This window comes from Scyliorhinus torazame, chromosome 12, assembly GCF_047496885.1.
Source record: "Scyliorhinus torazame isolate Kashiwa2021f chromosome 12, sScyTor2.1, whole genome shotgun sequence".
NCBI classification, from domain to species: domain Eukaryota; kingdom Metazoa; phylum Chordata; class Chondrichthyes; order Carcharhiniformes; family Scyliorhinidae; genus Scyliorhinus; species Scyliorhinus torazame.
In genome coordinates, this window is record NC_092718.1 from 22065783 (window position 1) to 22093095 (window position 27313).

At 46.6% G+C, this 27313-nt stretch overlaps 2 protein-coding genes across 7 annotated transcripts in view; one reads left to right on the forward strand and one right to left on the reverse strand.

Moving 5' to 3' along the window:
- Positions 1 to 277: 277 nt before the first annotated feature.
- Positions 278 to 25843, reverse strand: pex11a (peroxisomal biogenesis factor 11 alpha). 5 transcript variants are annotated; one of them, XM_072470524.1, is made up of 4 exons: positions 25603 to 25843; positions 24594 to 24691; positions 11283 to 11398; positions 278 to 6039 (listed from the first exon to the last, which is right to left on the reverse strand). In XM_072470524.1, the coding sequence occupies exons 1-4, from the start codon at positions 25669 to 25671 to the stop codon at positions 5462 to 5464; spliced, it is 861 nt and encodes a 286-aa protein (XP_072326625.1). In that variant the 5' UTR covers positions 25672 to 25843; the 3' UTR covers positions 278 to 5461. The 5 variants fall into 5 exon arrangements, with proteins under 5 accessions (XP_072326625.1, XP_072326626.1, XP_072326627.1 ...); XM_072470525.1 differs by having other exon boundaries at positions 24594 to 24719; XM_072470526.1 differs by having other exon boundaries at positions 24594 to 24719; positions 25758 to 25836.
- Positions 25844 to 25971: 128 nt separating this feature from the next.
- The window catches only part of wdr93 (WD repeat domain 93), a 68283-nt gene continuing 66941 nt past the window's right edge, over positions 25972 to 27313 (forward strand). Inside the window, exon 1 of one of the 2 annotated variants that reach the window (XM_072470528.1) lies at positions 25972 to 26075. The gene's annotated coding sequence lies outside the window, so the exon portion shown is untranslated. Of the gene's footprint in view, positions 26076 to 26499; positions 26584 to 27313 lie in introns of those variants that run through there. The other variant, XM_072470529.1, reaches the window with a different exon arrangement.

Sequence of the window (27313 nt, forward strand, 5' to 3'; positions counted from 1 at the left end):
GTTTACTGCACCCAATATTTTTCCAATGGTTGATACCAACTTTGCCACATATATTCATGGCCTAGCCAAACTCCAAATACACTATCCTCCAAGTCCTTTGTACATCCTACTGTGCTTAGATTTCTCACACCATCAACTATTCAGCTTCATTTCTTCCCAACAAACTTTAAAACTGCAGACCTCTTTTTATCCTTTTGCCTCCTCGTAGGCTTTCAAAATCCGTGCTGCAATATGACTGAACGCATTCCAAATAGTAATGTAAAATAAAACAACAATGTTGTATTTAATATATTAGTTTATTAGAACACAGAAAACCACCAACAGTGGAATTATTCAAGTTCTCATTAGTCGAGCAGCATTGGTTTGCAACAGTCTCTGAAAACTAGTAGTTTCCTAATTAAGGATACAGAAATAGTTCATTTATCAAATATTGATTCGCAAGAAAAACGTGGGAGGGAAAAATCTTGATCTCGCTGGATGGGGGGCATGGGTTGCAGTTAGTCCTAGTGTTTTAAGGTCATCTCTCGCCGTGTTCCTTTCCAGCGAGGTTCCATGCCAAGAGCTTTCCCCATCAAAAATCTCATCTTTAAATCGAATGTTTGAAACATTTGACATTTGTTTGCATAGCTTTTTTTTCCATAAACAATTGTTAAGTAAACATGTCTTTTTAAAATTCTAAATCAAGATGCAACATTAAAGAGCCCCTTGAATAAAAGGTTCAAGATATTTTTATTTTCATAAAGGTTTCAATTATTCTTAATTGAAAGTGGTGAGGAAGGCCGAGAAAATGTGTACAACACATGATCCAAGAGGTCGATTAAAATAAATTAACTGAGAAATTGATACTTCTCCAAAAACATTGTAGGCAGATTGCAGCATGACACTATTTGTGTAGTACTGAGACTCTGAAACAATGGCGAGTTCTAGTCAACGAATGCTGACTCAAAAGCAGAGCTGAGTGCTGGAAAAGCATCATATGGTTCCTCATACCCGAGTGGGGATGTGCACTATACAGTACAGTACAAAGTCACTCAAAAATGACCGCTGAGTAAACAGATCTCAACCAGCACCATGATAGAGTACATCACAACAGGATTTGGTGTCCTCCTGTTTAAGTGTGAAAAGAGGACAAAATTCCATTAGCCAAGGTTCATGCTCCTGATTGCTATCATCTGACCGTTGCTGAAAAACGTTTATGTGGATGTTAGGTAAAGAGGCTGCAATGCACCCACTCATAAATTTTAAAAAATTGGAATATCACAATGAGAAAGGTACAGGAAGAACCAGAGAACAATATTGTGTACATCACCTCCAAGTAAGTAAAAAAGAGTAAAAAGTGCAAATGTAATGATTACCGGAGAGGATATTGTACAGAGTAGCATTTATTTGCAGCCAACACTGTGAAGTCGAGATTCAATACCCAACACACCTTTTATCTGTGAGCTGCAGCATTCTGATGAGGAGACTGGGAAATCATCCAGGAGGATTAGGAATACAATAAAATTCTGCAGGTAGTTTTCAAAGCTTTACATTCTGGACTTCAATTTTAATGCAACAAGCCTGACAACCCCCTGATATAACTGCCCGAGTCCAAGTATCTTTCTTCTGGGATCCAGGCAGCATGTGTTAGACAGTAGTGTAGAGTTACTCATCTTGGTTTTCAACTTTGTTGTCTGCACACTTTTACAGAGAAGGCCAAGAGAGCCCGCATGCTGGAAAGTAATTATCATCAGGTTTCAGTCAGATATGAAACGTGGTGAAAATGTAATTACTCCAAACTATTTAGTTTGTCTGAAATATTCCATAATAAATTAAAATAATTTACAAAGCACCATGCCCTTGACTTATTTTGGACATCACATTTAACTCATTTTCAAAAACAAATATTTAAAAAAATTAACACGAGCATGTATTAAATATATGACCACGTGATGCGGCTCATACCTCCAGCACATTTCTCTGCCCTTGACCAACCTCAACCAACCAAGTGACCATCCTTTGCTTATGAACTCAGCAGAAGTTGTAGCTGACTATTTAAGCATGGAGGGACCAAAGAGAGCCTAAAGCTATCTTCACCTAATATATGTGAAAGCACCATTTTCTAGCGGAACTCAAGGTGCAGTATAACCTTATTGCTTCAAAGTAGCATAATACAAATTAAACAATCATAGAAAAGTAAATTCTTCAATTTTTGTGCAAAAATGATTCAACAGGAATCGACTGACTCGTATGCAGAAACCGTGCGACTGAACATGGGATCTTACGGTCTATAAATCTCAGCACCACATCAAACTGTGCATTTCGGCTCCAAAACATTCGGAGGAGTTTAAAATAACTACTCTTCCCAGCAAGGATAAATTTAAGATGCAGGCAGATTTTAGTTTGAAATCATTGACAGCTTGGTGAGGTAATTGTTTTCTCAGGCGCTCTGAATCAAGGAAACTACGCACAAAAGGCATCCACTTGTCTCATTATATCTGTGCTAGTGCTGGGATTTAACTGGAGCTCATGTTCTTTTCCGTTTTAGATCCTCATTAAATCTATATGTCACAGTCTCAGCTTCAACAACCTTAAAAAAAAAAAAATTCATTCATGTGAATTGGGTGTCGCTGGCTCGGCCAAAATTTATTGTCCATCCCTAACTGCCCTTGAGAAAGTGGCGGTGAGCAGCCTTCTCTTGAACCCCTGCAGTCACTGTGGTGTAGGTACACCCACAGTGCTGTTAGGAAGGGAGTTCCAGGATTTTGCGCCAGTGACAGTGAAGGAACAGCAATATATCTCCAAGTCAGGATGGTTTCTGGCTTTGAGGGAAACATCCGGCTGGTGGTGTCCCCACGTGTTCGCAGCCTTTGTCCTTCTGGATGGTACGGGCCATGGGTTTGGATGGTGCTGTCCAAGAAGCCTTGGTGAGTGCATCTTGTTGATGGTACACACTGCTGCCACTTTGCAGTTGTGCTGGAGGGAGTGGTTGTTTGTCGATGGGATGCCAATCAAGTGGGCTCTTTCATCCTGGCTACTAGTGTTGAGCTTCTTGAATGTTGTTAGAAACATAGAAAATCGGTGCAGTAGGCCATTCGGCTCGTCGTGCCTACACCACCATTCAATAACATGGCTGATCATGCAAATTCAGTATCCTACTCCCGCTTTCTCTCCATACCCCTTGATCCCTTTAGCCGCACGGGCCACGTCCAGCTTCCTCTTGAAACTATCCACCAAACCGGCCCCAACAGCTTTCTGTGGTGGAGAATTCCACAAGATCACAACTCTCTAAGAGAAGACGTTCTTCCTCATCTCAGTCCAGAATGGCCTCCCCTTATTCTTAGGCTGTAACCCCCAGTTCTGGACTTTCCCAACATCGGGAACATTCTTCCCACATCTAGCCTGTCCAGTCCCATCAGGATTTTATATGTTTCTATGAGATGCCCTCTCATTCTTCTAAATTCCATCGAATAAACTCAGTTGATCCAGTCTTTCTTCATAGGTCAGTTCTGCCATCCCGGGAATTAGTCTGGTGAACCTTTGCTGGACACCCTCAATAGCAAGAATGTCCTTCCTCAAACTGCGAGACCAAAACTACACACAACAGTCAAGGTGTGACCTCACCAAGGCCCTGTATAGCTGCAGCAAGACATCCTACTCCTATACTCTGATCCTCTCGCTATGAAGGCCAGCCTGCCATTAGCTTTCCTCACAGCCTGCTGTACCAGCATGCCAACCTTCAGCGACTGTTCCACCATGACACCTAGGTATCTTTGCACTTCCCTTTTTCCTTCTTGTTGGAGTTTCACTCATCCAGGCAAGTGGAGATCATTCCTTCACAGTCCTGACTTGTGCGCTGTGGATGGTGAATAGGCTTTGGGGAGTCAGGCGATGAGTTACTCACCGCAGGTCCCAGGTTTCTGACTTGCTCTTGTAGCCATAGTATTTATATGGCGAGTCTGGTTGAGTTTCTGGTCAATAATAATAATAATGGTAACCCCCAGGAATGTAGACAGTGTGAGATTCAGCAATTTTGTAATGCCTTTGAATGTCATGGGGCGATGGTTAGATTCTCTCTTGTTGGAGATGGTCATTGCCTGGCACTTGTGTGGCGTGAATGTTCCTTGCCACTTGTCATCCCAATGCTGAATATTATCCCTGTCTTGCTGCATTTGGATATGGACTACTCGGAGGAGTTGTGAATGAACAAAGAACAAGACAGCACAGGAACAGTCCCTTCGGCCCTCCAAGCCTGTACCGGTCATGATACCACCCTTGGCCAAAACATTAAAGAACAAAAAACGGTTCTGAACATTGCACAATCATCAGTGAACATCCTCACTTCTGGCCTTATGATGGAAGGAACGTCATTGACAAAGCAGCTGAAGATGGCTGGGCCTTGGACACTACCCTGAGGATCTCCTGCAGTGATGTCTTGGGACTGAGATGACTGACCTCAAACAACCTCAACCATCTTCCTACGTGGTAGGTATGACTCCAACCAGAAGAGAGTTTTCCCCCGATTCCCACTGCTCTGGCTCCTTGATGCCATACTCAATCAAATGCTGTCTTGATGTCAAGGGCAGTCATTCTCACGTCTGGAGTTTAGCTCTTTTGTTCATGTTTGAACCAAGGCTGCAATGAGGGCAAGAGCTGAGTCTCCCTGGCAGAACCCAAACTGAGCGTCACTGAACAGATTATTGCACAGAAAGTGCCAGTTGATGACCCCTTCCATCACTTTACTGATGATCAAGAGTAGACTGATAGGGTGGGAATTGGATTGGCCGGGTTGGTTTGGTTGTGTCCTGCTCTGTGTAAAGGACATACCTGGGCAATTTTCCACATTGCTGCATGTGTGTGTGTGTGGGGGGGGGGGGGGGGGAAAGAGTTTTTAGTACTTGTATTAAAGCATTTCATATTCTTGAGATTCAAAGGTTTCTCTTCAAGTTATAATGCAGCCGCTTGTTCCCCAATATCCAGTCAGTGGAAATAATCTTTCATTATTTAACCTCAAGGTGGATATTAGAAACTGGGGAATCATGTTCATCATGGATAAAGCTGTTGGTGACACACAGCTCAAGTGAAGCGAGACAGATATTTATCATATGATGTTTTAATCTTAGTGTCCTGGTCTGGACTCAAATCCCAGTTTGTGTACTTTTGGTCTGTTTTACTATCTAAATGGCACACTGTCAACCTGACCCCAGCACAGCAATCATAATTGATCTGTTCATAGGATGCCAATTGCAAATAAAAAAGGTTTTAAGTTCTAAGTGACAGCACACGTTGGAAGCTGCCTGAAACGTTTGCACTCCAAGATACAGCAAGAAAATATTTGAAGGAACAATTGAGTTGAGAGCAAATCCTGCTTTCAGAAACAACAACCTACATTTTGAAAGCAAATGATTCCCATTCCTAAACATACTCTGACAGAAATCTTAGAGAAGGAATAATACTTTTGTTCAGAGGGCACAGGGTTTGTTCATGGTCTCAATTTCAGTGCTGGGTGCGTCAAAGTTAGAATTGAGAGAATTGAAGAAACAAGGCCACTGAGACCCACCACTCCTGGATTGGTTTTGTATATGCCTAGTTTGTCTAAAGGAAGGGCGAGATCACAGAGGTTTTTAACAATGTCGAGTAATACAGGAGGATTGCTTTTCAGGCTTTGAAAAAGCAGCATGAGGAAAGCTTCAGCCCTGACCCTCAGTGTCCAGACAAAATCCCTCCGCACGTGATTGTTTTCCAGGTGGTTGACGGATTTACACCACTGCCCCTTTTGGGCCTGTGCTTCTTCTTTCAGCATCTGGACAATCTCATAGACATCTCTGCTCAGGCTGATAATCAATGAGAAATAGTAGTAGCGATTGCACCGCTTGTTCCATTTCTCCTTGTCAACATCAACAAGGCCCACTGCTCCCATCCACAGAATATTATCGCAGACGAAGTACACAGCCCGACTGAGAGGAATGATGGTGAGGCAAAACCGAAGTATGGGGTCCGAAAGCTGAACATTCCTCCTGGCTGCCTGAACTGCTTCCACCGTGTTACCTAACCGGAACACTGAAATAGAGCAGAAAAGATTTAATACAGCACTCGCTTTTACTATTTGAAGCAGAATTAAATTATTCTGGGTTCGACATTAGCAATATTTTTCTTTCTAGTTGAGCTTTCAGGAGCTAAATCGCTTCCATCTTGGTGGAAACATACATTATTACAGCACTTATAGAGGCTATTTATATATTAGCTGAAATGTACTAGCCATAAAAGTTGGTCAGGTTGAAACAGAGTTTATACAGCTCACATCAAGACCAGAATCCATGGAACAAAATAATGCTTTATGAATACTGTTCTATGCGGACAGAAAACCATAATCGTAACCTTGCTGTATAATTATAATTTCTATCACGCTGCAAATCTTCCAAGCTACATTTTTTATAATCAAAAGAATTATTTTCTCACCAGTGAAAAAGCTATGGTTTAATTTCAGTACACAGATAAAATGGATCAGCTGGGTAGCACTGTCATTTTCAAACATAAAAGTTAGAAGTTCTGTGACGATTGGAACATTTTAGGAATATTGGCTTTAAATATTGGAACAGCCTGGGGTTCGAATGTGTTTGTTTGCAGTGGTCAGGGTTTTAAAAAGGATTTTGTTTTGCTTCTAGGACAATCAGGTGAAATTGACCAAGGAATGTGTTTTTCAGTCTGGGCTAATGCCTAGTAGTTTGCCTGGGGAAGTCCCTGGGGAGTTAATGTGCTTCGCAGCCTGCAGAGACGGGTTGTTTTTCAGCTAGGGGAGATGAGGCCATTGCTGGGTGGAGCCAAGGAAGGCAGAGAGACATTTTCGGAAGCTGTGGAGAGAGGCAGTTTTGGAGAAAATTGTGGATAGGGATATAGTTTAGGAGACAGGCCTTTGGAAGGGAAGTCTGATCTGACAACTCTTGTTTTTTTTTACTTCAGACAAAGGCAGTTTTCTTTCCCAGTACAGAAAAAAAAGTACTATTTTAAAGCAGAGCAGTCTCGTCAAAAAACGAGGAAAAGGCTGAAACCACCTAGGGAAACAGCTGCTTGAAGACATTCAGTCAGAGTCTGAAGGGTTTCTAACAAGAGCCAAAATCTGTTCTGTACTGCAAGTATTACTCTATGCTAATTTTAAAATGGATTAAGAGCTGTATGTTTCTTTTCTTGCTGTTTAATTAAAAATTGTATCGTGTTAAGGGGTAATTGTAAGCTGTTCTTTTCAGGTGTGAAGGTAAAATGTTTAATGTTGTATTTCTAATAAAGGTTTTGTTTTAGAAATACCAAAACCCTATTTTTTTCATGCAATCATTCCTGGAGCGAATCTTCTTTCCGCAGTCTTAAAATAAACTAAAATATTGGGGTTTCGGCCTAGTATCTTAGTCACTGTTGAGGTTTCGTCTGGGATCGTAATAGTTCAAGCATCTTTACAGATTTGACCACATAATCTGTGCTAATATCCAAGTGAAGTAATGAGAAAGTGCTACATTCTCAAAGTTGCTATCTGCAGGATGAGATTTAAATTGAAATCCTTTCCGCCTGTTCAGGTGAATAGAATGGTCACTTACTCGATTGCTATGTGTGGGATCTTGGTGTGCACAACTACTGCCCACGTAATCACAGTGACTGCACTTTACAAAGTTATCCACTGGTTGTAATGTCCGATGGGCGCAAGTGATTAAGTGCTTTTAAATGCAAGTTCTTTCTCTTTTCAATCAATAGATTAAAAAATGCACATGTTGGGAGGGCAAAAGCAAACTAAACGTCAGCAGATAGATGTAGCTCCCTGGCACTGCTACAGTGCAAACTGCCGCTGGCTTATAGGTCAGTCTGAATTCTAGCTCTGTTTAGATGGATCTCAGGCTGTGTTGGAGGTCTGCTCCATGACAATTTATTTCTCAGACCTGCGCTGTAAAACTCCATGATTACATAAGAGTGCCATCACAATTTTTTATTTCTCAGGAAGGTAGATAAAATTAGACACTGATGATTGTAATGCACAGTGATGTTGGATGAATGAACATGGAATAGCAACAAAAAACACTCAGCGAGCCAGTCACCATACATGAAGGGAACCAATGGTATATTTTTCTCTTGGCCCATCCTCTCCATTCTATTTCTAAGCCATTCTACCTTTTGTTTCTTCCCTCAGGGATAGTCACTCCCACAATCTCCACCCCTACCCCCACCTCTGTCCACCAACTCTTGCTCTTGATCCAATCTCTCTTCAATAGACCTGTGGCAACTTTTCCTTGCAATTCTGCAAATAGCCCTTCAAGGCATCTGATACATACCACCAAATTACCCTCCACCATTACTTTTCGGGAGTCCACAGGCGATGTTTAAATGCACGGTCCTCGGAATTTAAAAAAATGCGACTGCCGATGTTAAAGGGGTAGATGAGTGCGTGGCCTGTTAGGGAACTTTTGGGTTGCTGCATGGCCACAGAACTTAGAGGGACCTTTGGTTACCACCCAACAACTGCTGCCTCATTCCGTTTTTAAACTCAAATTTGGATCATGGGAGCTTTCCGTCATCTAGTCTGACCCAATGTAGCTCTTGTAACCACGTCACACCTTGGTCACTCGCTCTATTCCTTTGAGATCTCACTCTGCGTCACCCCTCTTGCATCTCCTTTGAACTATTCATTTCTCACTCTCTGCCCCACCCCAACTCTTCCCCCATCTTGACTTTCTTCCCCAGATATCTACCCTCTTTTCCTCCTGCAGAATGAGTGAAGCTGCACATCAGCAGAGGTTCCGCACTCTAACCTTAGGGTTAAGGGTTATGAGTTCAACTCCCCCTCCAGAGAATGGAGCACAGAAATCTAGGCTGACACTCCCAGTGCAGTACTGGCAGTGATGCCACATTACATTGCGGCCCCAACAGCCGGTTAGTGAAGTAGGAAACCAGAAGCCAATCTTTACTCAGTTTTAAGAATTCAAGTGTACAACTCCTAGCTCTTCTCCCACACCTGTATCACTGTATTCCGGTTATCCACTTGTATCACTGTGTCTCCTTAGGTATGCTCAAGTAATCCGCCAACCACTGTCCTCCACTTATTGATTTACAGAAATAACATCCCAACTGCTGCCTCAGGTGGAAATAAAAAGATCCCACGGTAAGTACCTCTGGCATCCTAATCAATATGTGTCCTTTAAACAGATTGGTCTACAGCTGCCTCAGAGTGGCAATGAGCAGTGGATTGCCAACTTAGTTGCACTTAAATTCTAAAGTGCCTGACTCAGGCTGGGTGAGACTCAAGCTGCGAAGTCTAAAAGGAATGGAGTGAAGGACACGCCCCCTTTTCAAAGCACAAGCTGCCGTAAAGCAGATGGGTTTAAAGGTTGCATTGAAAGTGGGCGGGGCAGGGGGGGTAGAACCATCCAAAATTAACAATTTTAATCACTTTTTCAGATAGTTTCCAGTGCAGTGAAATTGTCCAGGGGAAGTTAGCCCTTCTAGACAATTGCTGGGTAAACCGTTACCTGGGAATTTTCGAGGGGGATTTCCCAGCTTACCTTTGGGGCACCCCCCAAATCAGCTGCTGGGGAGCCAGGAAGTTACAGACCATTATCGCATTGCAGCTTGTGGGAGCTCCATGTGTACATATAAATTGTCATGTTCCCTATATTACAACAACTACACTTCAAAGGTACATCTTAAGGGGGACAATGGTGGCATAGGTAATGTCACTGGACTAATAATCCCATATGGAGGATTGGTTAGCTCAGTTGGCTAGACAGCTGGTTTGCGATGATGAGCGATGCCGACAGCACGGGTTCAATTCCCGCACCAACTGAGGATATTTAATCTCAATTCTCTCTATCTCTCTCACACACATAAAGGGGAGAGGAGCCTATGGTCTTCCCTCTGGGGTTTTGGCAACTTTCAATCCAAAGGCCCATGACAACGCTATGCGCATATAGATCCAAATCCCAAAGGCGACTAATAAATCTGGAATTATAAAGGTGATTACTATCAACAATTATTGTAAAAATTGATTCACTAATGTCGTTCCTTTAGGGAAGGAAATTTACTCGGTCTAATCTCCATGAGACTCCAGATCCACAGCAATTTGCTTGACTTAATTGCCCTCTGAAATGGTCTGGCAAGCCATCGACATCCCAATCATGCCCAGCTCACTGTCCAAATTGCATGATTCCACCCATTGCACTGACTCAGGAAGACTTTTCAAACTACACTCATCTTCACTTTATCAAAATGTATTTAATTTACAGAGAAACTCACTCGTATACATCAATTAAACTGTTAAAATCAATTAAACTATTAAAATGGGTCCAGTGTTGTTTTAGGACACTTTCAGCAATTTTATATCAGGGCACAGACAGAAGACTGGACAATCTTATTAAAAAATGCTCATTTTTGGTGATCAACCCATTTTCAGCTGCACTATCAACACTGCATCAAATTACCACTAAAATACATCTAGAATCACATTTTGACAAAGCAAAAAAGAAATAAAATATTCTCTTACTTTGCTCAGTTGCACTGCTCAAGAAGATTTAGCATTTATAATTCTGTATATTAATTTTAGGGGAACCTGTTTATCTTTCACAGGACATTAATCTTCTTTTCAGATGAATGCAAAAATATTCCATGGCACTATCTGAACAATATTCATACCCCAAGCAACAAAGAAGTCATCTAATTTTTTCAATACTTGTGGAATCTTCTTGTCCCCACTTGGCCATCACATTTGCCGATACAATAGGGACTATTCTTCAAAAGCAATCCCGTTAGATGCACAGCTCTTCGGCAGAATTTGAAGATGTGGGAAGTGTTAGATAAATACTAGCTCATCCTTAATGTCACAGCCCACATTAGCAGGTAAATGTCACTAATATACTCCGGCCTTAAGGTTGTAATAACAGTGCAGAAAATCTCCTAATTTTGAGAGAGAAATGGGAAATGAGAAATGGGAAATCTATCCCTCTCAGTACTGTTTATAATAAATTCTCTCTTCGCTTTGGAGCCCATAAGACCATAAGACACAGGACCAGAATTAGGCGACTCGGCCCATCGAGTGTGCTCCGCCATTCAATCATGGCTGATATTTTCTCATCCCCATTCTCCTGCCTTCTCCCCATAACCTCGGTTGGAGAGGTTAATTAATGCTATGACGGAGCACATAAAAACAATTTTACATGAACTTGTTATTGCACTGTTACACATCGCGAGGAGTAACTTCACTCCACCGAGCAAAAAGCAGGAATATGGAATTGCTGCTTTATCCACCCTTCCAGAATTTGTTGTATACTTACACTTACGTCCTGCACTCATGTTAGATTCCAACTGTTTGAGCTTTGAAACCAGCTCCTTGTTGCTATCATTCTTGTGAATTAGATAATTAAGTAACGTGCATGCATACTGAGTGGTTCTGAAAGAAAACAAAATGCAAGCACAGAGCTTATTTCCTGCTACACGTGGCAATTAGTGGTTAATGTTTTGGCAAATGCACTCTTCTCAAAATGTGTTGTATCAAAATTACAACATGAAAGCTCCACTAAACTAATACAAGTTGCATCAGATGTTATACTATTGATTTTGCATAGGACCCCTGCAAGAGTATAAAAAACAATTTTCACCTGGTTTGGATTCGAAACCAAATTCCGGGGTGAAAGGACAGCAAGCAATTGGGTGATTTCCACAAGTGTTGCACAAACCAGGGAGAGATCTTTGCATGAATTGTTTAAACAGATCAATTAAGATTCCGCAGAAATCCATAGAATCATCTAACTCCTATAGTGGAGGTCATTCCGCCCATTGAGTCTGCAGGAGCACTCTACCTAGGCCCACTCTCCTGCCCTATCCCCATAACCCAACCTAACCTGCACATCTTTGGAATGTGGGAGTAAAACAGAGCATCTGGTGGAAACCCACGCAGACACAGGGAGAATGTGTAAACGCCACACAAGGCTGGAATCCATGGCTCTAAGGCTGCAGTGCTAACCACTATGTCGCCGTGCCACCCCATAAGTGATCATAAGTGAGATGTGTGTCATTTCCATCCTTTTACAAAGACACCAATTTAAAACGTAGTCTTCAAAGAAAGCGAGAAAAGAGATTCAAAGAAAGATTTTTACGTAGGTTTGTCAGATCAGACACTTTGTCACAGGATAAGTTGATGCAGACAGTTGAAACTTATAAGGGAGGGGAAAGAGTGACTAGATATTAAAGCGGAGGAAGATATAAACCTATTTAGAGACAGCAGGACCACAGAATCAGTTTTAAGATTATGCTCACAAAAACAGAGCACAGACATGATAGGCCAAAATGGTTCCTCCTGTAAACGTTCCTGGTTCTTCGGTTATCGAATTAATTGGAATATAATTGTAGAATTCAATGGAGCTGCGCTTGAAATCACAAGAAATAATAATCCCCAAAACAAACCAATGAACTAGGAGATTTAATTTGCTCCTCTTGAGGATATGTAGACTCTATCATAGCAATGGTGATCGGAGAGTGTAAATATATGCAAACAGATCAACTCAGCTTCTTGCGCACAATATAATGCCAAAGCAAGGCAGTTTATGAATGGGAGCATCATAGATCAAAGACCAAGTTAAAGAAGGTCACGTTGTGGCATGTAATTTCCTTCCCCATCCAGGTCACCTGATTCGGTATGCTACATATGAAAATAGCGCTCCCAGCTAGCCCTGAGAAAGATGCTTATGTATTTAAATGTATACACACACCTTTTTCCCATTATAAATGCCTAGATGGGCAGCACGGTAGCACGGTGGTTAGCACAGTTGCTTCACAGCTCCAGGGTCCCAGGTTCGATTTCTGGAGGGGTCACTGTCTGTGCGGAGTCTGCACAATCTCTCCGTGTCTGCGTGGGTTTCCTCCGGGTGCTCCGGTTTCCTCCCAGTCGAAAGATGTGCAGGTTAGATGGATTGGCCATGCTAAATTGCCTTTAGTGTCCAAAAAAAGGTTAGCTGGGGTTACTGGGTTATGGGGATAGGGTGGAGGTGTGGGCTTAAGTAGGGTGCTCTTTCCAAGAGCCGGTACAGACTCGATGGGCCGAATGGCCTCCTTCGGCACTGTAAATTCTATGATTCTATGATAAAAATCTTGAATTTATATTTTAGTCCATGACAAAGTAAGGAAAAATTAGTCCATCATGTATATTATTTAACAGGGACTGTTGTAGATTCAATTATCCACTGTCCTCTCATCACACTTCATCTGTGATTTATGTTTGGTCTTCATTGATCACTGGAGATTGAAAATATACTGATTCTCGAGTTACACCCTCACTCAGCCTGATGAAATTGTGACAATAATAATAAAAGATTAAATACACATGCACTTGTTCAAAAAAAGGTTGCAAGGATAGACCCAGAATTACAGACCAGTCAGTTTAACGTCCGTGTTGAGAAAGCTTCTAGAAACAATTATTTGGCATAGCATGAAAAAATGTGGGTTGATGAGGAAGAGCCAGCATGGATTTCTAAAGGGGAAAATAATGTTTTACTAACTTGCTGGACTTTTTTTGAGGAGCCAACAGAAAAGGTTGATGAGGGTGATGCTGTTGATGTGGTGCACTTGGACTTTCAAAAGGCTTTTGATACAGTGCCACAAAACAGACTTGTGAGATAAGTAGTTCATGGAATAAAAGGGACAGTAGGAATGTGGACACAAAATTGGCTGAACAATAGAGAGCAAAGGTCAATGGGTATTTTTCAGACTAAGGAAGGTTTGTAGGGTTGCTCCCCAAAGGTCAGTATTGGGACCCACGCTTTTCCTGATAAATATTAATAATCTATATTTTGGTGCGCTGGGGATAATTTAAAAGTTTGCGGATGATACAAAACGTGGAAGCATTGTAAACTGCGATGAGGACAGTGTAGAACTTCAAAATGACATAGACAAGTTGGTGGACTGGGCTGATATCCATCAACTTGTCTATGTCTTGGCTGATAGCTGGCAGATGAAGTTGGATGCGGAGAAATGCGAGGTGATGCATTTTGTAGGAAGAACATGGATAGACAGTATAAAATAAAGGGTAAAATTCTAAAGAAGGACTTGGGGATATATGTGTATAGATCATTGAAAGCGGCAGGGTAGATGGAGAGAGCAGTTAATTAAGTACACAATATTCTGGGCTTTATTAATAGGGGCATCCGAGTACAAGAGCAAGGAGGTTATGCTGAACTTATATAATACGTTAGTTAGAGCTCAGCTGTCGTATTTGTACAGTTCTGGGTGCCACACAATGGAAGGATGCGAACACATTGGAGAGAGCACAGAAGAAGTTTACAAGAATAGTTCCAGGGATGAGAAACTTCAGATATGAGGATAGGTTGGAGAGGTTGGGACTGTTTTCCTTGGAGAGAAGACTGAGAGGAGATTTGGTGGAGATGTTCAAAAACATCAGGGAGCAGGACAGAGTAGATCGGGAGAAACTGTTCCCGCTCATAAAAAAATCAAGAATGAGAGAGGATAGATTTAAAGTGATTTGCAAAAGAAGCAAATGTATTGAGAGAAAAAAAACTTGCTTTTTTGAATAATGGCGTTACATTGGCAGTTTTCCAATCCTCTGGGACTTTTCTAGAATTTAAGGATTTTGGAAGATTATCAGTGCATCCACTGTCTCTGTACCTATTCCCTTTAATATCCTGGGATGCAACCCATCAGGTCCAGGGGACGTATCGGCCTTGAGCCCCATTAGTTTCCCTAGTATTTTTTTCCCTAGTGATTGTTGTTTTTATTTCCTCCCCACGTTCTGCCCCTTGATTATTTATTTTTGGAATGTTATTAGTATCTTCCACCGTGAAGACTGAGGCAAAGTATTTGTTAATTCCTCTGCCATTTGCTACTTCCCCGTTATTATTTCCCCAGTCTCATTCTCTAACAGGCCTTTGTTCACTTTGGCCTCTCTCTTCCTTTGTATTTATTTAAGGAAACTCTCGCTATGCATTTTTATATTACTTGCTGATTTACGTTCATAGTTCATCATCTCCCTTTTTATTATTTTTTGGTCACTTTCTGTTGGTTTTTAAAACTTTCCCAATCCTCTGGCTTACCACTAACCATTGCCACATTATATGTTTTTTTTTTCAGTTCAATACTACCCTTCACTTCCTTGGTTAACCATGGTTGATTTATCCCCTTCCGAGTATCCTTCTTCCTCACTGGGATGTGAACTATTTTCAGAAACGCCTGGTCAACCACCTTTCCTGCTAAACTCCTTTCCCAGTCAACCCCAGCCAACTCTGCCCTCATTCCTTGATAATTACCCTTATTTAAGTAGCACAGTTGTTTCTGACCCAAGTTTCTCACTCTCAAGTTGAATACTAAATTATACCATGTAATGGTCACTGCGCCCACGGGCATCTTTTACTCTGAGATTGTTCACTAAGCCTACCTCATTACACATTACCAAGTTAGCCTGATGCCTGGTTGGATCACAACATATTATTCCAGGAAACTGTCCCAAATATACTCTATGAATTCTTCCTCATGGTTACCTCTGCCATTGTGATTTTCCCAATCCCAAGATTAAGGGGCCAGTGAAGAAACAATGGGCCAAATGGGCTCCTTCCCAGCGTTACAATTCTGTGATTGGGGAGTGGGCAGTTACAGAACAAAGGAAAGTACAGCACAGGAACAGGCCCTTCGGCCCTCCAAGCCCGTGCCGACCATGCTGCCCGACCAAACTACAATCTTCTACACTTTCTGGGTCCATATCGCTCTATTCCCATCCTATTCATGTATTTGTCAAGATGCCCCTTAAATGTCACTATCGTGCCTGCTTCCACCACCTCCTCTGGTAGCGAGTTCCAGGCACCCACTACCCTGTGTAAAAAAACTTGCCTCGTACATCTACTCTAAACCTTGCCCCTCGCACCTTAAACCTATTCCCCCTAGTAATTGACCCCTCTACCCTGGGGAAAAGCCTCTGACTATCCACTCTGTCTATGCCTCTCAGAATTTTGTAGACCTCTATCAGGTCGCGCCTCAACCTCCATCGTTCCAGTGAGAACAAACCAAGTTTATTCAACCGCTCCTCATAGCTAATGCACTCCATACCAGGCAACATCCTGGTAAATCTCTTCTGCACCCTCTCTAAAGCCTCCACATCCTTCTGGTAGTGTGACGACCAGAATTGAACACTATACTCCAAGTGTGGCCTAACTAAGGTTCTATACAGCTGCAACATGACTTGCCAATTCTTATACTCAATGCCCCGGCCAATGAAGGCAAGCATGCCGTATGCCTTCTTGACTACCTTCTCCACCTGTGTTGCCCCTTTCAGTGACCTGTGGACCTGTACACCTAGATCTCTCTGATTTTCAATGTGGGTTCTTCCATTCACTGTAGATATTCCCTACCTGCATTAGACCTTCCAAAACGAAGGTGTGAACCAAAACAGGTGTAAACTGTGATACAATGCTACTTTACACACAATGATCTTCCTGTAGCTTTGGAATCAGAAAACGTAGATTTGGCCAGTAATACCTTGCTCTGAAGCTGGTCCAAACGAGTGGGTGAAGCAGTATGGAAAGTAGTCTGGGAGGAAGTAGGCGATTAGTGTGCTGGAGACCGAAATCAAAATGGGAGTCGAGCGCATCTCAATCTAAATGAATGCGATGAGGCAGATCAGATTTCGGCTGCATTTACAACTAGTTTCTCGAAGGGGAAACATCCTCGGTGGGATTCTCATTTCCTGAAACTAAATGTTGACGCCGGGGCAAGAATCCTGGACTTCGACAGCGTAACTGGCACCGCACCTGGACTGATTCAGCAACTGTTAAGGGGCTACCGCCGGCGCCACATGGAACACGAGTGATTCCAATGAGAAATGGTGCGGGATTCACCGGATTCAGGATTGACACATATTGAGGCTGACAAGCTGCAGCCGCAGATACACACTTCACTCCCCACACACATCATCTCATCCAACAAGATGGTAGCAAGGCGTGCGGCCCTACAATTCATCGATGCCAAGCTCGAGACCCCCTTGTATGCGGTTGAGAGGCGGGCAACCATGCACCCAGCCTGGGAAGGAGGCTGCCAGCCGCCATTTGTTGTGCCTGGGCACAGGTGGCAGAGGCAGTCAGCACCACCAGCAACACCATCTCGACCGGCCTGCAGTGCCGTACAAATCTGCACACGTCCTCAGGGCAGCCAGGGTAAGTAGGCAGCACTGTGCCCCTGGCACCAACCCCATCCCACACATCCGTAAACCCCACCCCCCAGGAGGGTGGTAGAACCCTCACCTTGCACCATGGTGCTGGCACCCATACCTGCCGCCATGGCTGGATGCCCTGGCTACTGAAGCCACCAGCTACCCACCTCCTGGGCTGCATGCAGCAGACTGTGTAACACTGCATTTTTTTGCACCCCCCCCTCCCCCCAGAGGAAAAGGTCGCTCATAACTGCCCCTCACTGCAGCAGAGCAGCAGGCCCTGGACGTGGTCAGCGGGCCTGAGGAAAGGGCAGTCGTCAGAGTGCAGATCGGCCTCAGGAATGAGACCCTGCTGAGTTGCAGTTCCTGTGCCACGTGTGTCAAACCATCCCAACACCACCCTCAACCACCTTACATTAACACTGCAATGAAGTTATTGTGAAAAGCCCCTAGTCGCCACATTCCGGCACCTGTTCAGGGACACGGAGGGAGAATTCAGAATGTCCAGAGTACCTAATAGCACGTCTTTCAGGACTTGTGGAAGTAAACTGGAGCACCCGGGGGGAAACCCACGCAGACACAGGGAGAACGTGCAGACTCTGCACAGACAGTGACCCAAGCCGGGAATCAAACCTGGGACCCTGTGAAGCAAAAGTGCTACTCACTGTGCTACCGTGCCACCCGTGACATCAAATACATTGCACTCGTCTACACACCCTGGTGATCGCTTCAAAAAATTCAACCAAGTTCGTCAGACATGACCTCCCCTAAACAAATCCATGCCGACTGTTCTTGATTAATTCCTGCCTCTCCAAATACAGATTAATTAGAGGTGTGATCTAACGGCCTTGCCGCGTTCAACTGGGGACGCGATGAAGCCGGTAAATCGCGAGAGGGACACTGATTACATCTCATGAGTTGTCACTATCTGGATCCCGCCCTCAATGGGTGGGATCCAGATTTGTATATTCAAGTGTGCAGTTAAGCTCACTTTAGTACATTCACGCTGGAGTTACCCAAGGCACGGGACCCAACCGCCTTGCCTCAGAGATCCCGAATGGGCATCGTTTAGCTCTGGTTTTCACAAATGTGGACCAGACAAACCGGCACTTGGGGTAGGGGTGGGATTTTCCAGGCGACCAGGGCATCAGCTGGATGGGCTCTGGGCATGGTGGTTTCCCGCCACCCACGATGCCACCAGCACCATCCAGCACCCTGGCAGTGCTACCTTGGTGCCACCCTGGCAGTGCCAGGGTGTTTGCAGGTGCACTGCCAAGCTGGCATATTGCCCATGCCAGGGATCGGGACCGGTGGTGCCCTGCCTTTATGTGGTGGTGTGCCGGGGGCTCGAGGACCCCCTCATTGCCAAGTTGCAGCATTTGGGGGGTGGGGAACGGAGGCCACAGTGAGGGGGGGGGGGGTGGCAGAGATCGGGGAGACATTTAAAAATGGTGCCCCAATCTCTTCCTGCACAGGCGAGCGGAGATCGTTAGTGCAGGAAAGAGAAGTTGCCGCCTCAAAGGGGCATTTCCCGCCAAGGACCAAAAATGAAAGAGTTTCATTTAATAGCAGGGTCCATCTCGGCACTGTATGCACTGGGAAACATCCCGCTAAATGTGCCCATAACGGGACACTGGTCGATTTCCATTAAATCGCGCCCTTGGTCTCTCAGAATTGCTTCCGATAGTTTCCCCACCACCAAGGTTAGACTGACTGGCCTGTAGTTTCTTTGTTTATCCTTTCCTCCCTTCTTGAATAACATGGCCACATTCGCTATGCTCAGTCCTCCGGCACCTCTCCTGTGGCTAGAGAGAAATTGAAAATTATTGCCAGCGCCCTTGCTATTTTCTCCATTGCCTCATTCAACAGCCTGAGATTTTCGCCTGGTCCTGGAGATTTGTCTACTTTTAAGCATGACAGACCACTCACAATCTCCTCTCTCTGTTAATTTCTTTACTTTTATCACAGTCCTTCCCCCTGATGTCTAATGAACACTGACACAAAGTATTGTGTCCTCCAGCTCCACACAAATTACCATGGTCCTTAATGGGCTCTACTCTTTCCCTAGTTATCCTTTTACCCTTCTGAGGCACGATCAATTGAACAAAGACTAGAGTTGGATACAACTGAGACTTTATTACTCCAAGATGTGTGGCCTCCCACAGCAGCATGGTTGCTGAATGGAGGACATGCATATTTATACTCCGCCTACTGGGCACAGCCAGCAGGCAGAGACTACCGGCGAACCTGTAGTACAGGTCCTACCTTACATCACCTAATACAGGTGCAACAGTGGTTTACCACATTCACCCCCTGTTAAAATTGAGTCCAGCGGGGGTGGTGGTGAACTATATACAGCAATGAATTTATATTTACAGTATTTGATCAGAAAAAAAAATGTCTTTTGCAGTCCGGTGCCAGTTAGAGATTTAACCGGTCTGGTGCCTTGATGTTCCGCTGGGAGCAACGTAGCGGTGGCGGCGATGTCGATGCTGGCCTGATGTTTGGTGGCTCCGGGAGCGTGCCCAAATCCTCAGGCGTGGGCAGGGGAAGGACGGATGGTCCTGGTGGGGTTAATGCTGGGAGCGCCGGGGGCCGGGAGACTGGCGTCATGCCGGAGAGGTGTGTGGGGAACCTGCTGGTGCCAGGTCCCTGAGGGAGACAGTATCTTGGCGGCCGTCAGTAGGTATACTGGGGGTTGGCATGGAGCAGTTGCTCCCTTTCCACCAACGGGTTCGCCTTGTGGAGGCGGACGTGCCTACAGAGCAGGACTGGTCCTGGAACTGCGAGCCAAGTCGGGGGCGCCACCCCAGATGTGGACTTCCTGGGGAAGGCAAAAAGACGTTCATGGGGCGTGTTGTTTGCGGTGCACAGCAGTGACCGAATGGAGTGGAGTGCATCAGGGAGGACCTCCTGCCAGCGAGAGGCTGAGGGGTTCCTGGACCGGAGGGCCAGTTGGATGGCCCTCCATACCGTCCCGTTCTCCCTCTCTACCTGCCCGTTTCCCCGGGGGTTATAGCTGGTCGTCCTGCTGGTGGCGATACCCCTGCTGAGCAGGAACTGACGTAGGTCATCGCTCATGAATGAGGATCCCCTGTCACTGTGGATATAGGCGGGAAAATCGAACAGAGCGAAGATAGTGTTTAGGACTTTGATGACAGTGTCAAATGTCATGTCAGGGCATGGGATGGCGATGGGGAACCTGGAGTACTCATCGACCACACTGAGAATATACGTGTTTCGGTCGGTGGAGGGGAGGTGCCCTTTGAAATCCACGCTGAGGCATTCAAAGGGGCAGGAGGCCTTCACCAGGCGCGCACGGTCCGGCAGGTAAAAGTGCGGCTTGCACTCCGCACAGACCTGGCAGTCCCTGGTGATTGTCCGTACTTCCTCGACGGAGTAGGGCAGGTTGTGGGCCTTTATGAAATGGTACAGCCGTGTGACGCCCGGGTGACAAAGGATGTCGTGCAGGGTCCGGAGTCGGTCTACTTGTGTGCTGGCACATGTGCCTCGGGACAGGGCGTCTGGGGGCTCGTTGAGTTTTCCGGGGTGATACAAAATCTCATAATTGTAGCTGGAGAGCTTGATCCTCTACCGCAAGATTTTATCGTTTTTGATCTTGCCCCGCTGTGTGCTATTGAACATGAAGGCTACCGACCGTTGGTCAGTGAGGAGAATGAATCTCCTGCCGGCCAGGTAATGCCTCCAATGCCGCACAGCTTCAACGATAGCTTGGGCCTCCTGTTCGACAGGTGAGTGCTGAATTTCTGAGGCATGAAGGGTGCGGGAAAAGAATGCCACGGGTCTGCCTGCCTGATTGAGGGTGGCGGCTAGGGCGACGTCCGATGCGTCGCTCTCTACTTGAAAGGGCAGTGTCTCGTCTACTGCGTGCATCCCGGCCTTGGTGATATCGGCTCCAACACGGGCGAAGGCCTGCTGTGCCTCGGCCGTCAGGGGAAAGTGGGTGGACTGAATGAGTGGGCGGGCCTTGTCCGCATCGTTTGGGACAGACTGGGCGTAGTACGAGAACCCCAGGCAGCGTTTGAGGGCCTTGGGGCAGTGGGGGAGGGGAAGCTCCATGAGGGGGCGCATGCAGTCGGGATCAGGCCCCAGAACTCCGTTCTGGACCACATAGCCGAGTATGGCTCGGCGGGTCGTGCTAAACACGCACTTCTCCTTGTTGTAGGTGAGGTTGAGGAGAGTGGCGGTGTGGAGAAATTTGGCAAGGTTGGCATCGTGGTCATGGCCGCAGATGGTGACGTTGTCCAGGTACGGGAAGGCGGCCCGCAAACCGTACCGGTCGACCATTCGGTCCATCTCCTTTTGGAAGACCGAGACCCCGTTAGTGACGCCGAAGGGAAACCTGAGGAAGTGATAGAGACGACCGTCCGCCTCGAAAGCGGTGTTGGACGTTCTGATTTACGAATGGGGAGCTGGTGGTAGGTGGATTTGAGGTCTACCGTTGAGAAGACCCGGTACTGTGCAATCTGATTGACCATATCAGATATGTGTGGGAGGGGGTACGCGTCGAGCTGCGTGTACTGATTGATGGTCTGGCTGTAGTCCACGACCATTCTGTGTTTCTCCCCAGTTTTAACGACTCCCACTTGGGCTCTCCAAGGGCTGTTGCTGGCCTCGATAATGCCCTCCCGAAGCAGCCGCTGGACCTCGGACCTGATGAAGGTCCTGTCCTGGGTGCTGTACCGTCTGCTCCTGGTGGCGACGGGTTTGCAATCCGGGGTTAGATTGGCGAAAAGGGAAGGTGGTAGGGGCCCACCAAATTTGAGGGTTAGGCTCTGAAGGTTACACTGGAAGTCCAGGCCGAGTAGTCAGGCAGCGCAGAGGTTAGGGAGGACGAAGAGGCAGAAGCTGCTGAATTCTACGCCCTGGACCGTGAGTGTGACTGTGCAGAACCACCGTATCGCGCCGGAATGGTATCCGGAGGCCAGGGAAATTCTTTGGTTGGCGGGGTGTACCGCGAGGGAGCAGCGCCTTACCGTATCCGGGTATATGAAGTTTCGGTGCTTCCGGAGACCAGCAGTAATAGAGGTCACGTGGCCGTTGATTTTCACACTGGTCGATGCGGTAGCCAGGTTGTGCCGACGAGACTGGTCAATCGTCACTGACGTCGGATGATGGGGAGCCTGGGGGGCCCAGTTCCTGGAATGCTGTCGGTGTCCATGTCCCGTGGGGGAGACAAGATGGCAGCGCCTGAAGATCCTGCGGGGGACAAAATGGCGGCGCCCATGGGCCGCACATTGCGGGGGTTGGACAAGATGGCGGCGCCATGGGCCGCACGTGGACTGAGGGGGAGAAGATGGCGTCGCCCACTGGCCGTACGTGGCCCCGGGAGGTGAAGATGGCGGTGCCCACTGGCCGTGTGGCGCCCCGGGAGGTGAAGATTGCGGCGCCCACTGGACACACGTGGTCCGGGGAGGTGAAGATGGCGGCGCCCACTGGCCACACGTGGTCCGGGGAGGTGAAGATGGCGGCGCCCACTGGCCGCGCGTGGTCCGGGTAGATGAGGATGGCGGTGCCCAATGTGGGTAGGCTAGGAGGGTGGGGGCGATAGCGGCGACTGCGCGGGCCTGGCACACTGCGGCGAAGTGCCCCTTTTTGCCGCAAGCCTTGCAAAGGGCAGCGTGGGCCGGGCAGCGTTGGCGAGGGTGCTTCTGCTGGCTGCAGAAGTAACATCGGGGACCCCCGGGGTGGCGTGTGGCGCAGACGAACATCTAGACAAATATATGAATGGGCGGGGAACAGAGGAAAGTAGATCCTTGGAAAATAGGTAACAGGTTTAGATAAAGGATCTGGATCGGCGCAGGCTGGGAGGGCCGAAGGGCCTGTTCTGTGCTGTAAATTTCTTTGTTCTTTGGGTAAGGTCCCCGCTGGGGCGGCCATCTGTGGGGTCCACGAGGGGTAGGCCGCGTGGCTGGTGGGGTAGGCCTGAATGTTACGTGAGGCAACCGTCATGGAGAGCGCTAGCTTCTTTGTTTCAGCTAGGTCGAGCGTGGCCCCTTCTAAAAATCTTTGGCATACGAGGTCCGACCCAATCCCCATTACGAACGCGTCCCGCATAAGGAGGTTGGAATGTTCGGTGGCCGTAATGGCCTGACAGTCACAGTCCCGGATGAGTGGGATTAGGGCCTGCCAGAAGTCTTCTATGGACTCACCAGGGAGTTGAGAGCGAGTGGTGAGTACGTGCCTGGCGAAGAGAGTGTGTTTTCTGCACGTAGTTTTCTTTGAGAAGCGCAATAGCGTCGGCGTAGTTCGGGGCTTCCTGGATCAGTGGAAACACGTTGGAGCTCAACCTTGAGTACAGGATCTGTATCTTCTGAGCCTCCGGAACAGGGGTGGTCGCTGAGTTGATATACGCCTCGAAGCAAGCTAGCCAGTGACTAAAGTCCTTTTTGGCGTCGCTTGATTGCGGATCCAGCTGCAGGCGATCTGGTTTGATTCAGAGGTCCATCTTTTAGACAATCTTAGAGCAATAAATTGAGGCACGATCAATTGAACAAAGACTAGAGTTGGATACAACAGAGGCTTTATTGCTCTAAGATGTGTGGCCTCCCACAGCAGCTGGCGAAATGGCTGCTGAATGGAGGACAAGCATATTTATACTCCGCCTACTGGGCAGAGCCAGCAGGCAGGGACTACTGGCGAACCTGTAGTACAGGTCCTACCTTACATCACCTAATACAGGTGCAACAGTGGTTTACCACACCTTCAAATACTTGTAAAACAACTGAAGGACTTTCCTTAATTTTACCTGCCAGTATCCTTATTCTACACGTCTCTATGGATTCTGCTGTTTTGAGCCCTCATTGTAAACACTACAAATGATTTAGCATCGCGGGTGAACTCGCAGTGTGAAACAAACACTAATAAATTCACAAACTATCCAGAAATAGTATCTAGCATCTCACCCTGACACTCAAATAGTTTAATTTACCTTCATATTTAACATTATTCTAAGCTTACAAGGAGTATTGATATCCAGAAACTGGCCTGCACTAGCATAAATGTGATTAAATGAGACTAAAATGTCTTTGAACGACAACAATGATCGACAAAGCAAACACACAGAAAGAATGATTTAAATCAATACACTTGGCTATTAAAATACAAAGAGGTTGGAGGGAGCCTTTGCGATAATGAAATCAGAGAATTGAAATACCTCAACTTTCCCACTGTCAGTCAGTTTGTAATGACGTGGGAAAATGTTTTTTTTTAACAACATGAAGAAATCTTTCGATTACAAGCAAGCTAGGTTAAAACATTGAACACATGCCAAAAATAATAGATGTGCAACAAGGTTAAACAAAATAAAATCATAAATGAAAATGCAACATTTGCACTACTGAAATTATAAAATAGATTCTAGCTGTCAGACTGATGCTGAAAGTTAGCATGCAAGTTTCATTACTGAAAATTATACCTGAAGATTCTGTCCCTGCCTTGGCTGAGGGAAGTGAGTTTCACAAAAGAATCCATGGAGAGAAATGGAATGCAGCAACGAGCCGGGCTTCTTGGGAACTGAAGAGCAAAGGAAACCCTTGAACCCCTGAGGGAATGAACGACTCAGAACTCAATAACTTGCTCACGACCACCAGAAAGAGGAGCCTCGCGCTGCAAAAATAGCAGGTAAAACAAACAAGAGGAAAACCCCAATTTTTTTGTTTAAAAAAAAAGGAATTAAAAGACAAATCCATCAATCTCAAGATGGCACACGGAGCGTGGTGGCTCTCGCCCACAGATCCTTATGTATCTATTGTATGTCCTGTGTTTTTTCAGTATGGAACAATGTGCCTGGACTGTATGCAGAACAATTATTTTCACTGTACCTCGGTACACGTGATAATAAACCCAAATCCAATCTACACCGGTACAAAATAGTGACAATTCCTGCTTCTGCATTGCTGCCTCAGGCTGTAGTCACAGCCTTATCACGGTTTAAATGTGGGGGTGAAACTATAATAATAATCGCTTATTGTCACAAGTAGGCTTCAATAAATTTACTGTGAAAAGCCCCTAGTCACCACATTCCTGTTCAGGAGGCCGGTACGGAAATTGAACCCACGCTGCTGGCATTGTTTTGCATTACAAGCCAGCTGTTTAGCCCACTGTGCTAAACCAGCCCTTTACTGCAGCAGAGTCAATATTGGACTCAAAACGTTAACTCCCTCTCGTTCTCTCCCTCTGCACAGACACTGCCAGGCCCATTTATCAAGAACTTTCTGCTCTCATTTGTGGTTTGCTGTAGTAGTTGGCAGGACATTTTAGTGGGTCTGTGCTACCGAACCACTTGTGAGTTTGGAAGTTTAGAATCCGGCTGGGTTGCGGGGGGAAGAATTAAATTATTTGGAGAGGCCTGGATGAGACGGTTAAAAAAATATAAATCATTCAAAAAAATTATTTTAAACGCTGAGGCCTAGAAATCCACTCACTCTCCTCAAGCCCCAAATCCCCCTCGAAGACTCTGCAGGAAAGGGGGATTTGGGGCTGGCCTCCCCCATAAACTTTAACAAAATTCGCGCGAGGGTCTCCTTCACCGATTTAAAACTAATCTCGACGGATGCGGTTCATCGGGTGAAAGGCGTACCACGAATAATTCGTGTTTTGTTTTAAATTGAGAGACGAGGCCTCTCCCGCTCCGTCCTCCGGTGCGAATTAGAGATGAGGGACCGGCGGACGTTGTAGGAGGAAGGACCGCGCTTCCGGTCCGGGTATCCCAGCAACCGGCGGACGCTTTAGGAGGTCGGACCGCGCTTCCGTTCCCGGTATCCTAGCAACCTGCGGACGCTTTAGGAGGTCGGACCGCGCTTCCGGTCCGGGTATCCTAGCAACCCGCGGCCCCGACGCGCTGCAGCCGAATCCCAACGGTTTCCATCCACTGGCGGAGCGGGGGCGAGAGCGAAAGGTCTCCACCAGCTCGTATACTCACGTTCTGACTGTTGTTTTTGTCTTTTCGTTTTAAATACCGTGCCTGTTTCGCTTCCTTCTCACCCCCCCCCCCTCCCCCCCGGACCTCCATTCCTCCCCAACACCCACACAGGGCACCCCCAACTCGATCGCACACGCGCAGAAAATGCCTGCTTGCCACCTTGGCACTACCCATGCCAGCTCGTAATGCCACCTGGTGAGACGATTCCGGTCAATAGCGGGAGAGGTGGTAACCCAGAATCGCGCCGGGTGCCAAACTGTTTGCAATGAAACCAACCCGCTCCCGGAGCTGAAATCAGGATCTCGCCGTAGCATGGCGAGAAGCCAATTATCACCACTTAACCCTATTTCCAGACAATGCACAGGAACCCCCCCCTCCCCCCCTATCCAACGGCCTTTCCAGCAAGTGGTCACGCTGGCGCCGATTAATACTCCTTTTGAAAAACGTGAACCTGGCGGATGGGCTGCTGTGGGGAGATGAGAAGGTGAGCGGACACCTTAACTCAGGCAATGAGCCTGGGGCACTGGGCATGCTGCCCTTGTGCTTGGTTGCGGGGGCGGGGATATTGGGGGGGGGGGTGCAGCCCCAATTGGGGTTGGGCAGCCATGGGGGGCTAGGGTATTGGGACTTGGGGGAGCCCAGTGGGGTGGGGGTGCAGATGTGCGCAGGTCCGCCATGCCAACTCCTGTACCGTATGTTCCCATACCGGGGGCAACCCTAGCCGCTGCCTGTCTGCCCCATCGACCAGTCATAACTCCCACTGATCGCGGAGGCCTCTGTCCATGTGGCTGAAGGCTATTGCTAATAGTCGTGGTTGAGTGAGTACTTTTCACATCCCAAGGTGATTCCTGTGGGTGGGCGAGCCATATAGATGTGGGGCTCATTGCCGCGCATCCCAATCACGCCTTGATGCATGGACACTGTGCTTGAACACTGCATAAGGAAGTACCGTAGATGCAACGGCCACCCTCCGAACACTCAGGTGATGGGCCCCAGCCCCGGGAACATGTCCGCGGCCGGGTGTCGACGGGAGAGGGCACGTCTGGGAGGGTGGGCATGGGATTGGTGGTTGGTCCGCATCGTGGAACATTTAATAGATCTCGCGAGGCATTCTGAGTGTTGCAATCCTTGCGAGGGACCTCTTGTGAGATTTAATGGCCTTGTCGCGTCACCGAGTCGGGAGCAACAAGGCTATTCGACCACGTCTAATATTT

Coding starts and splice junctions, on each gene's coding strand:
- pex11a (XM_072470523.1), bottom strand. CDS start 22,887: ATGTTCGTCTGCGCCACACGCCACCCCGGGGGTCCCCGATGTTACTTC.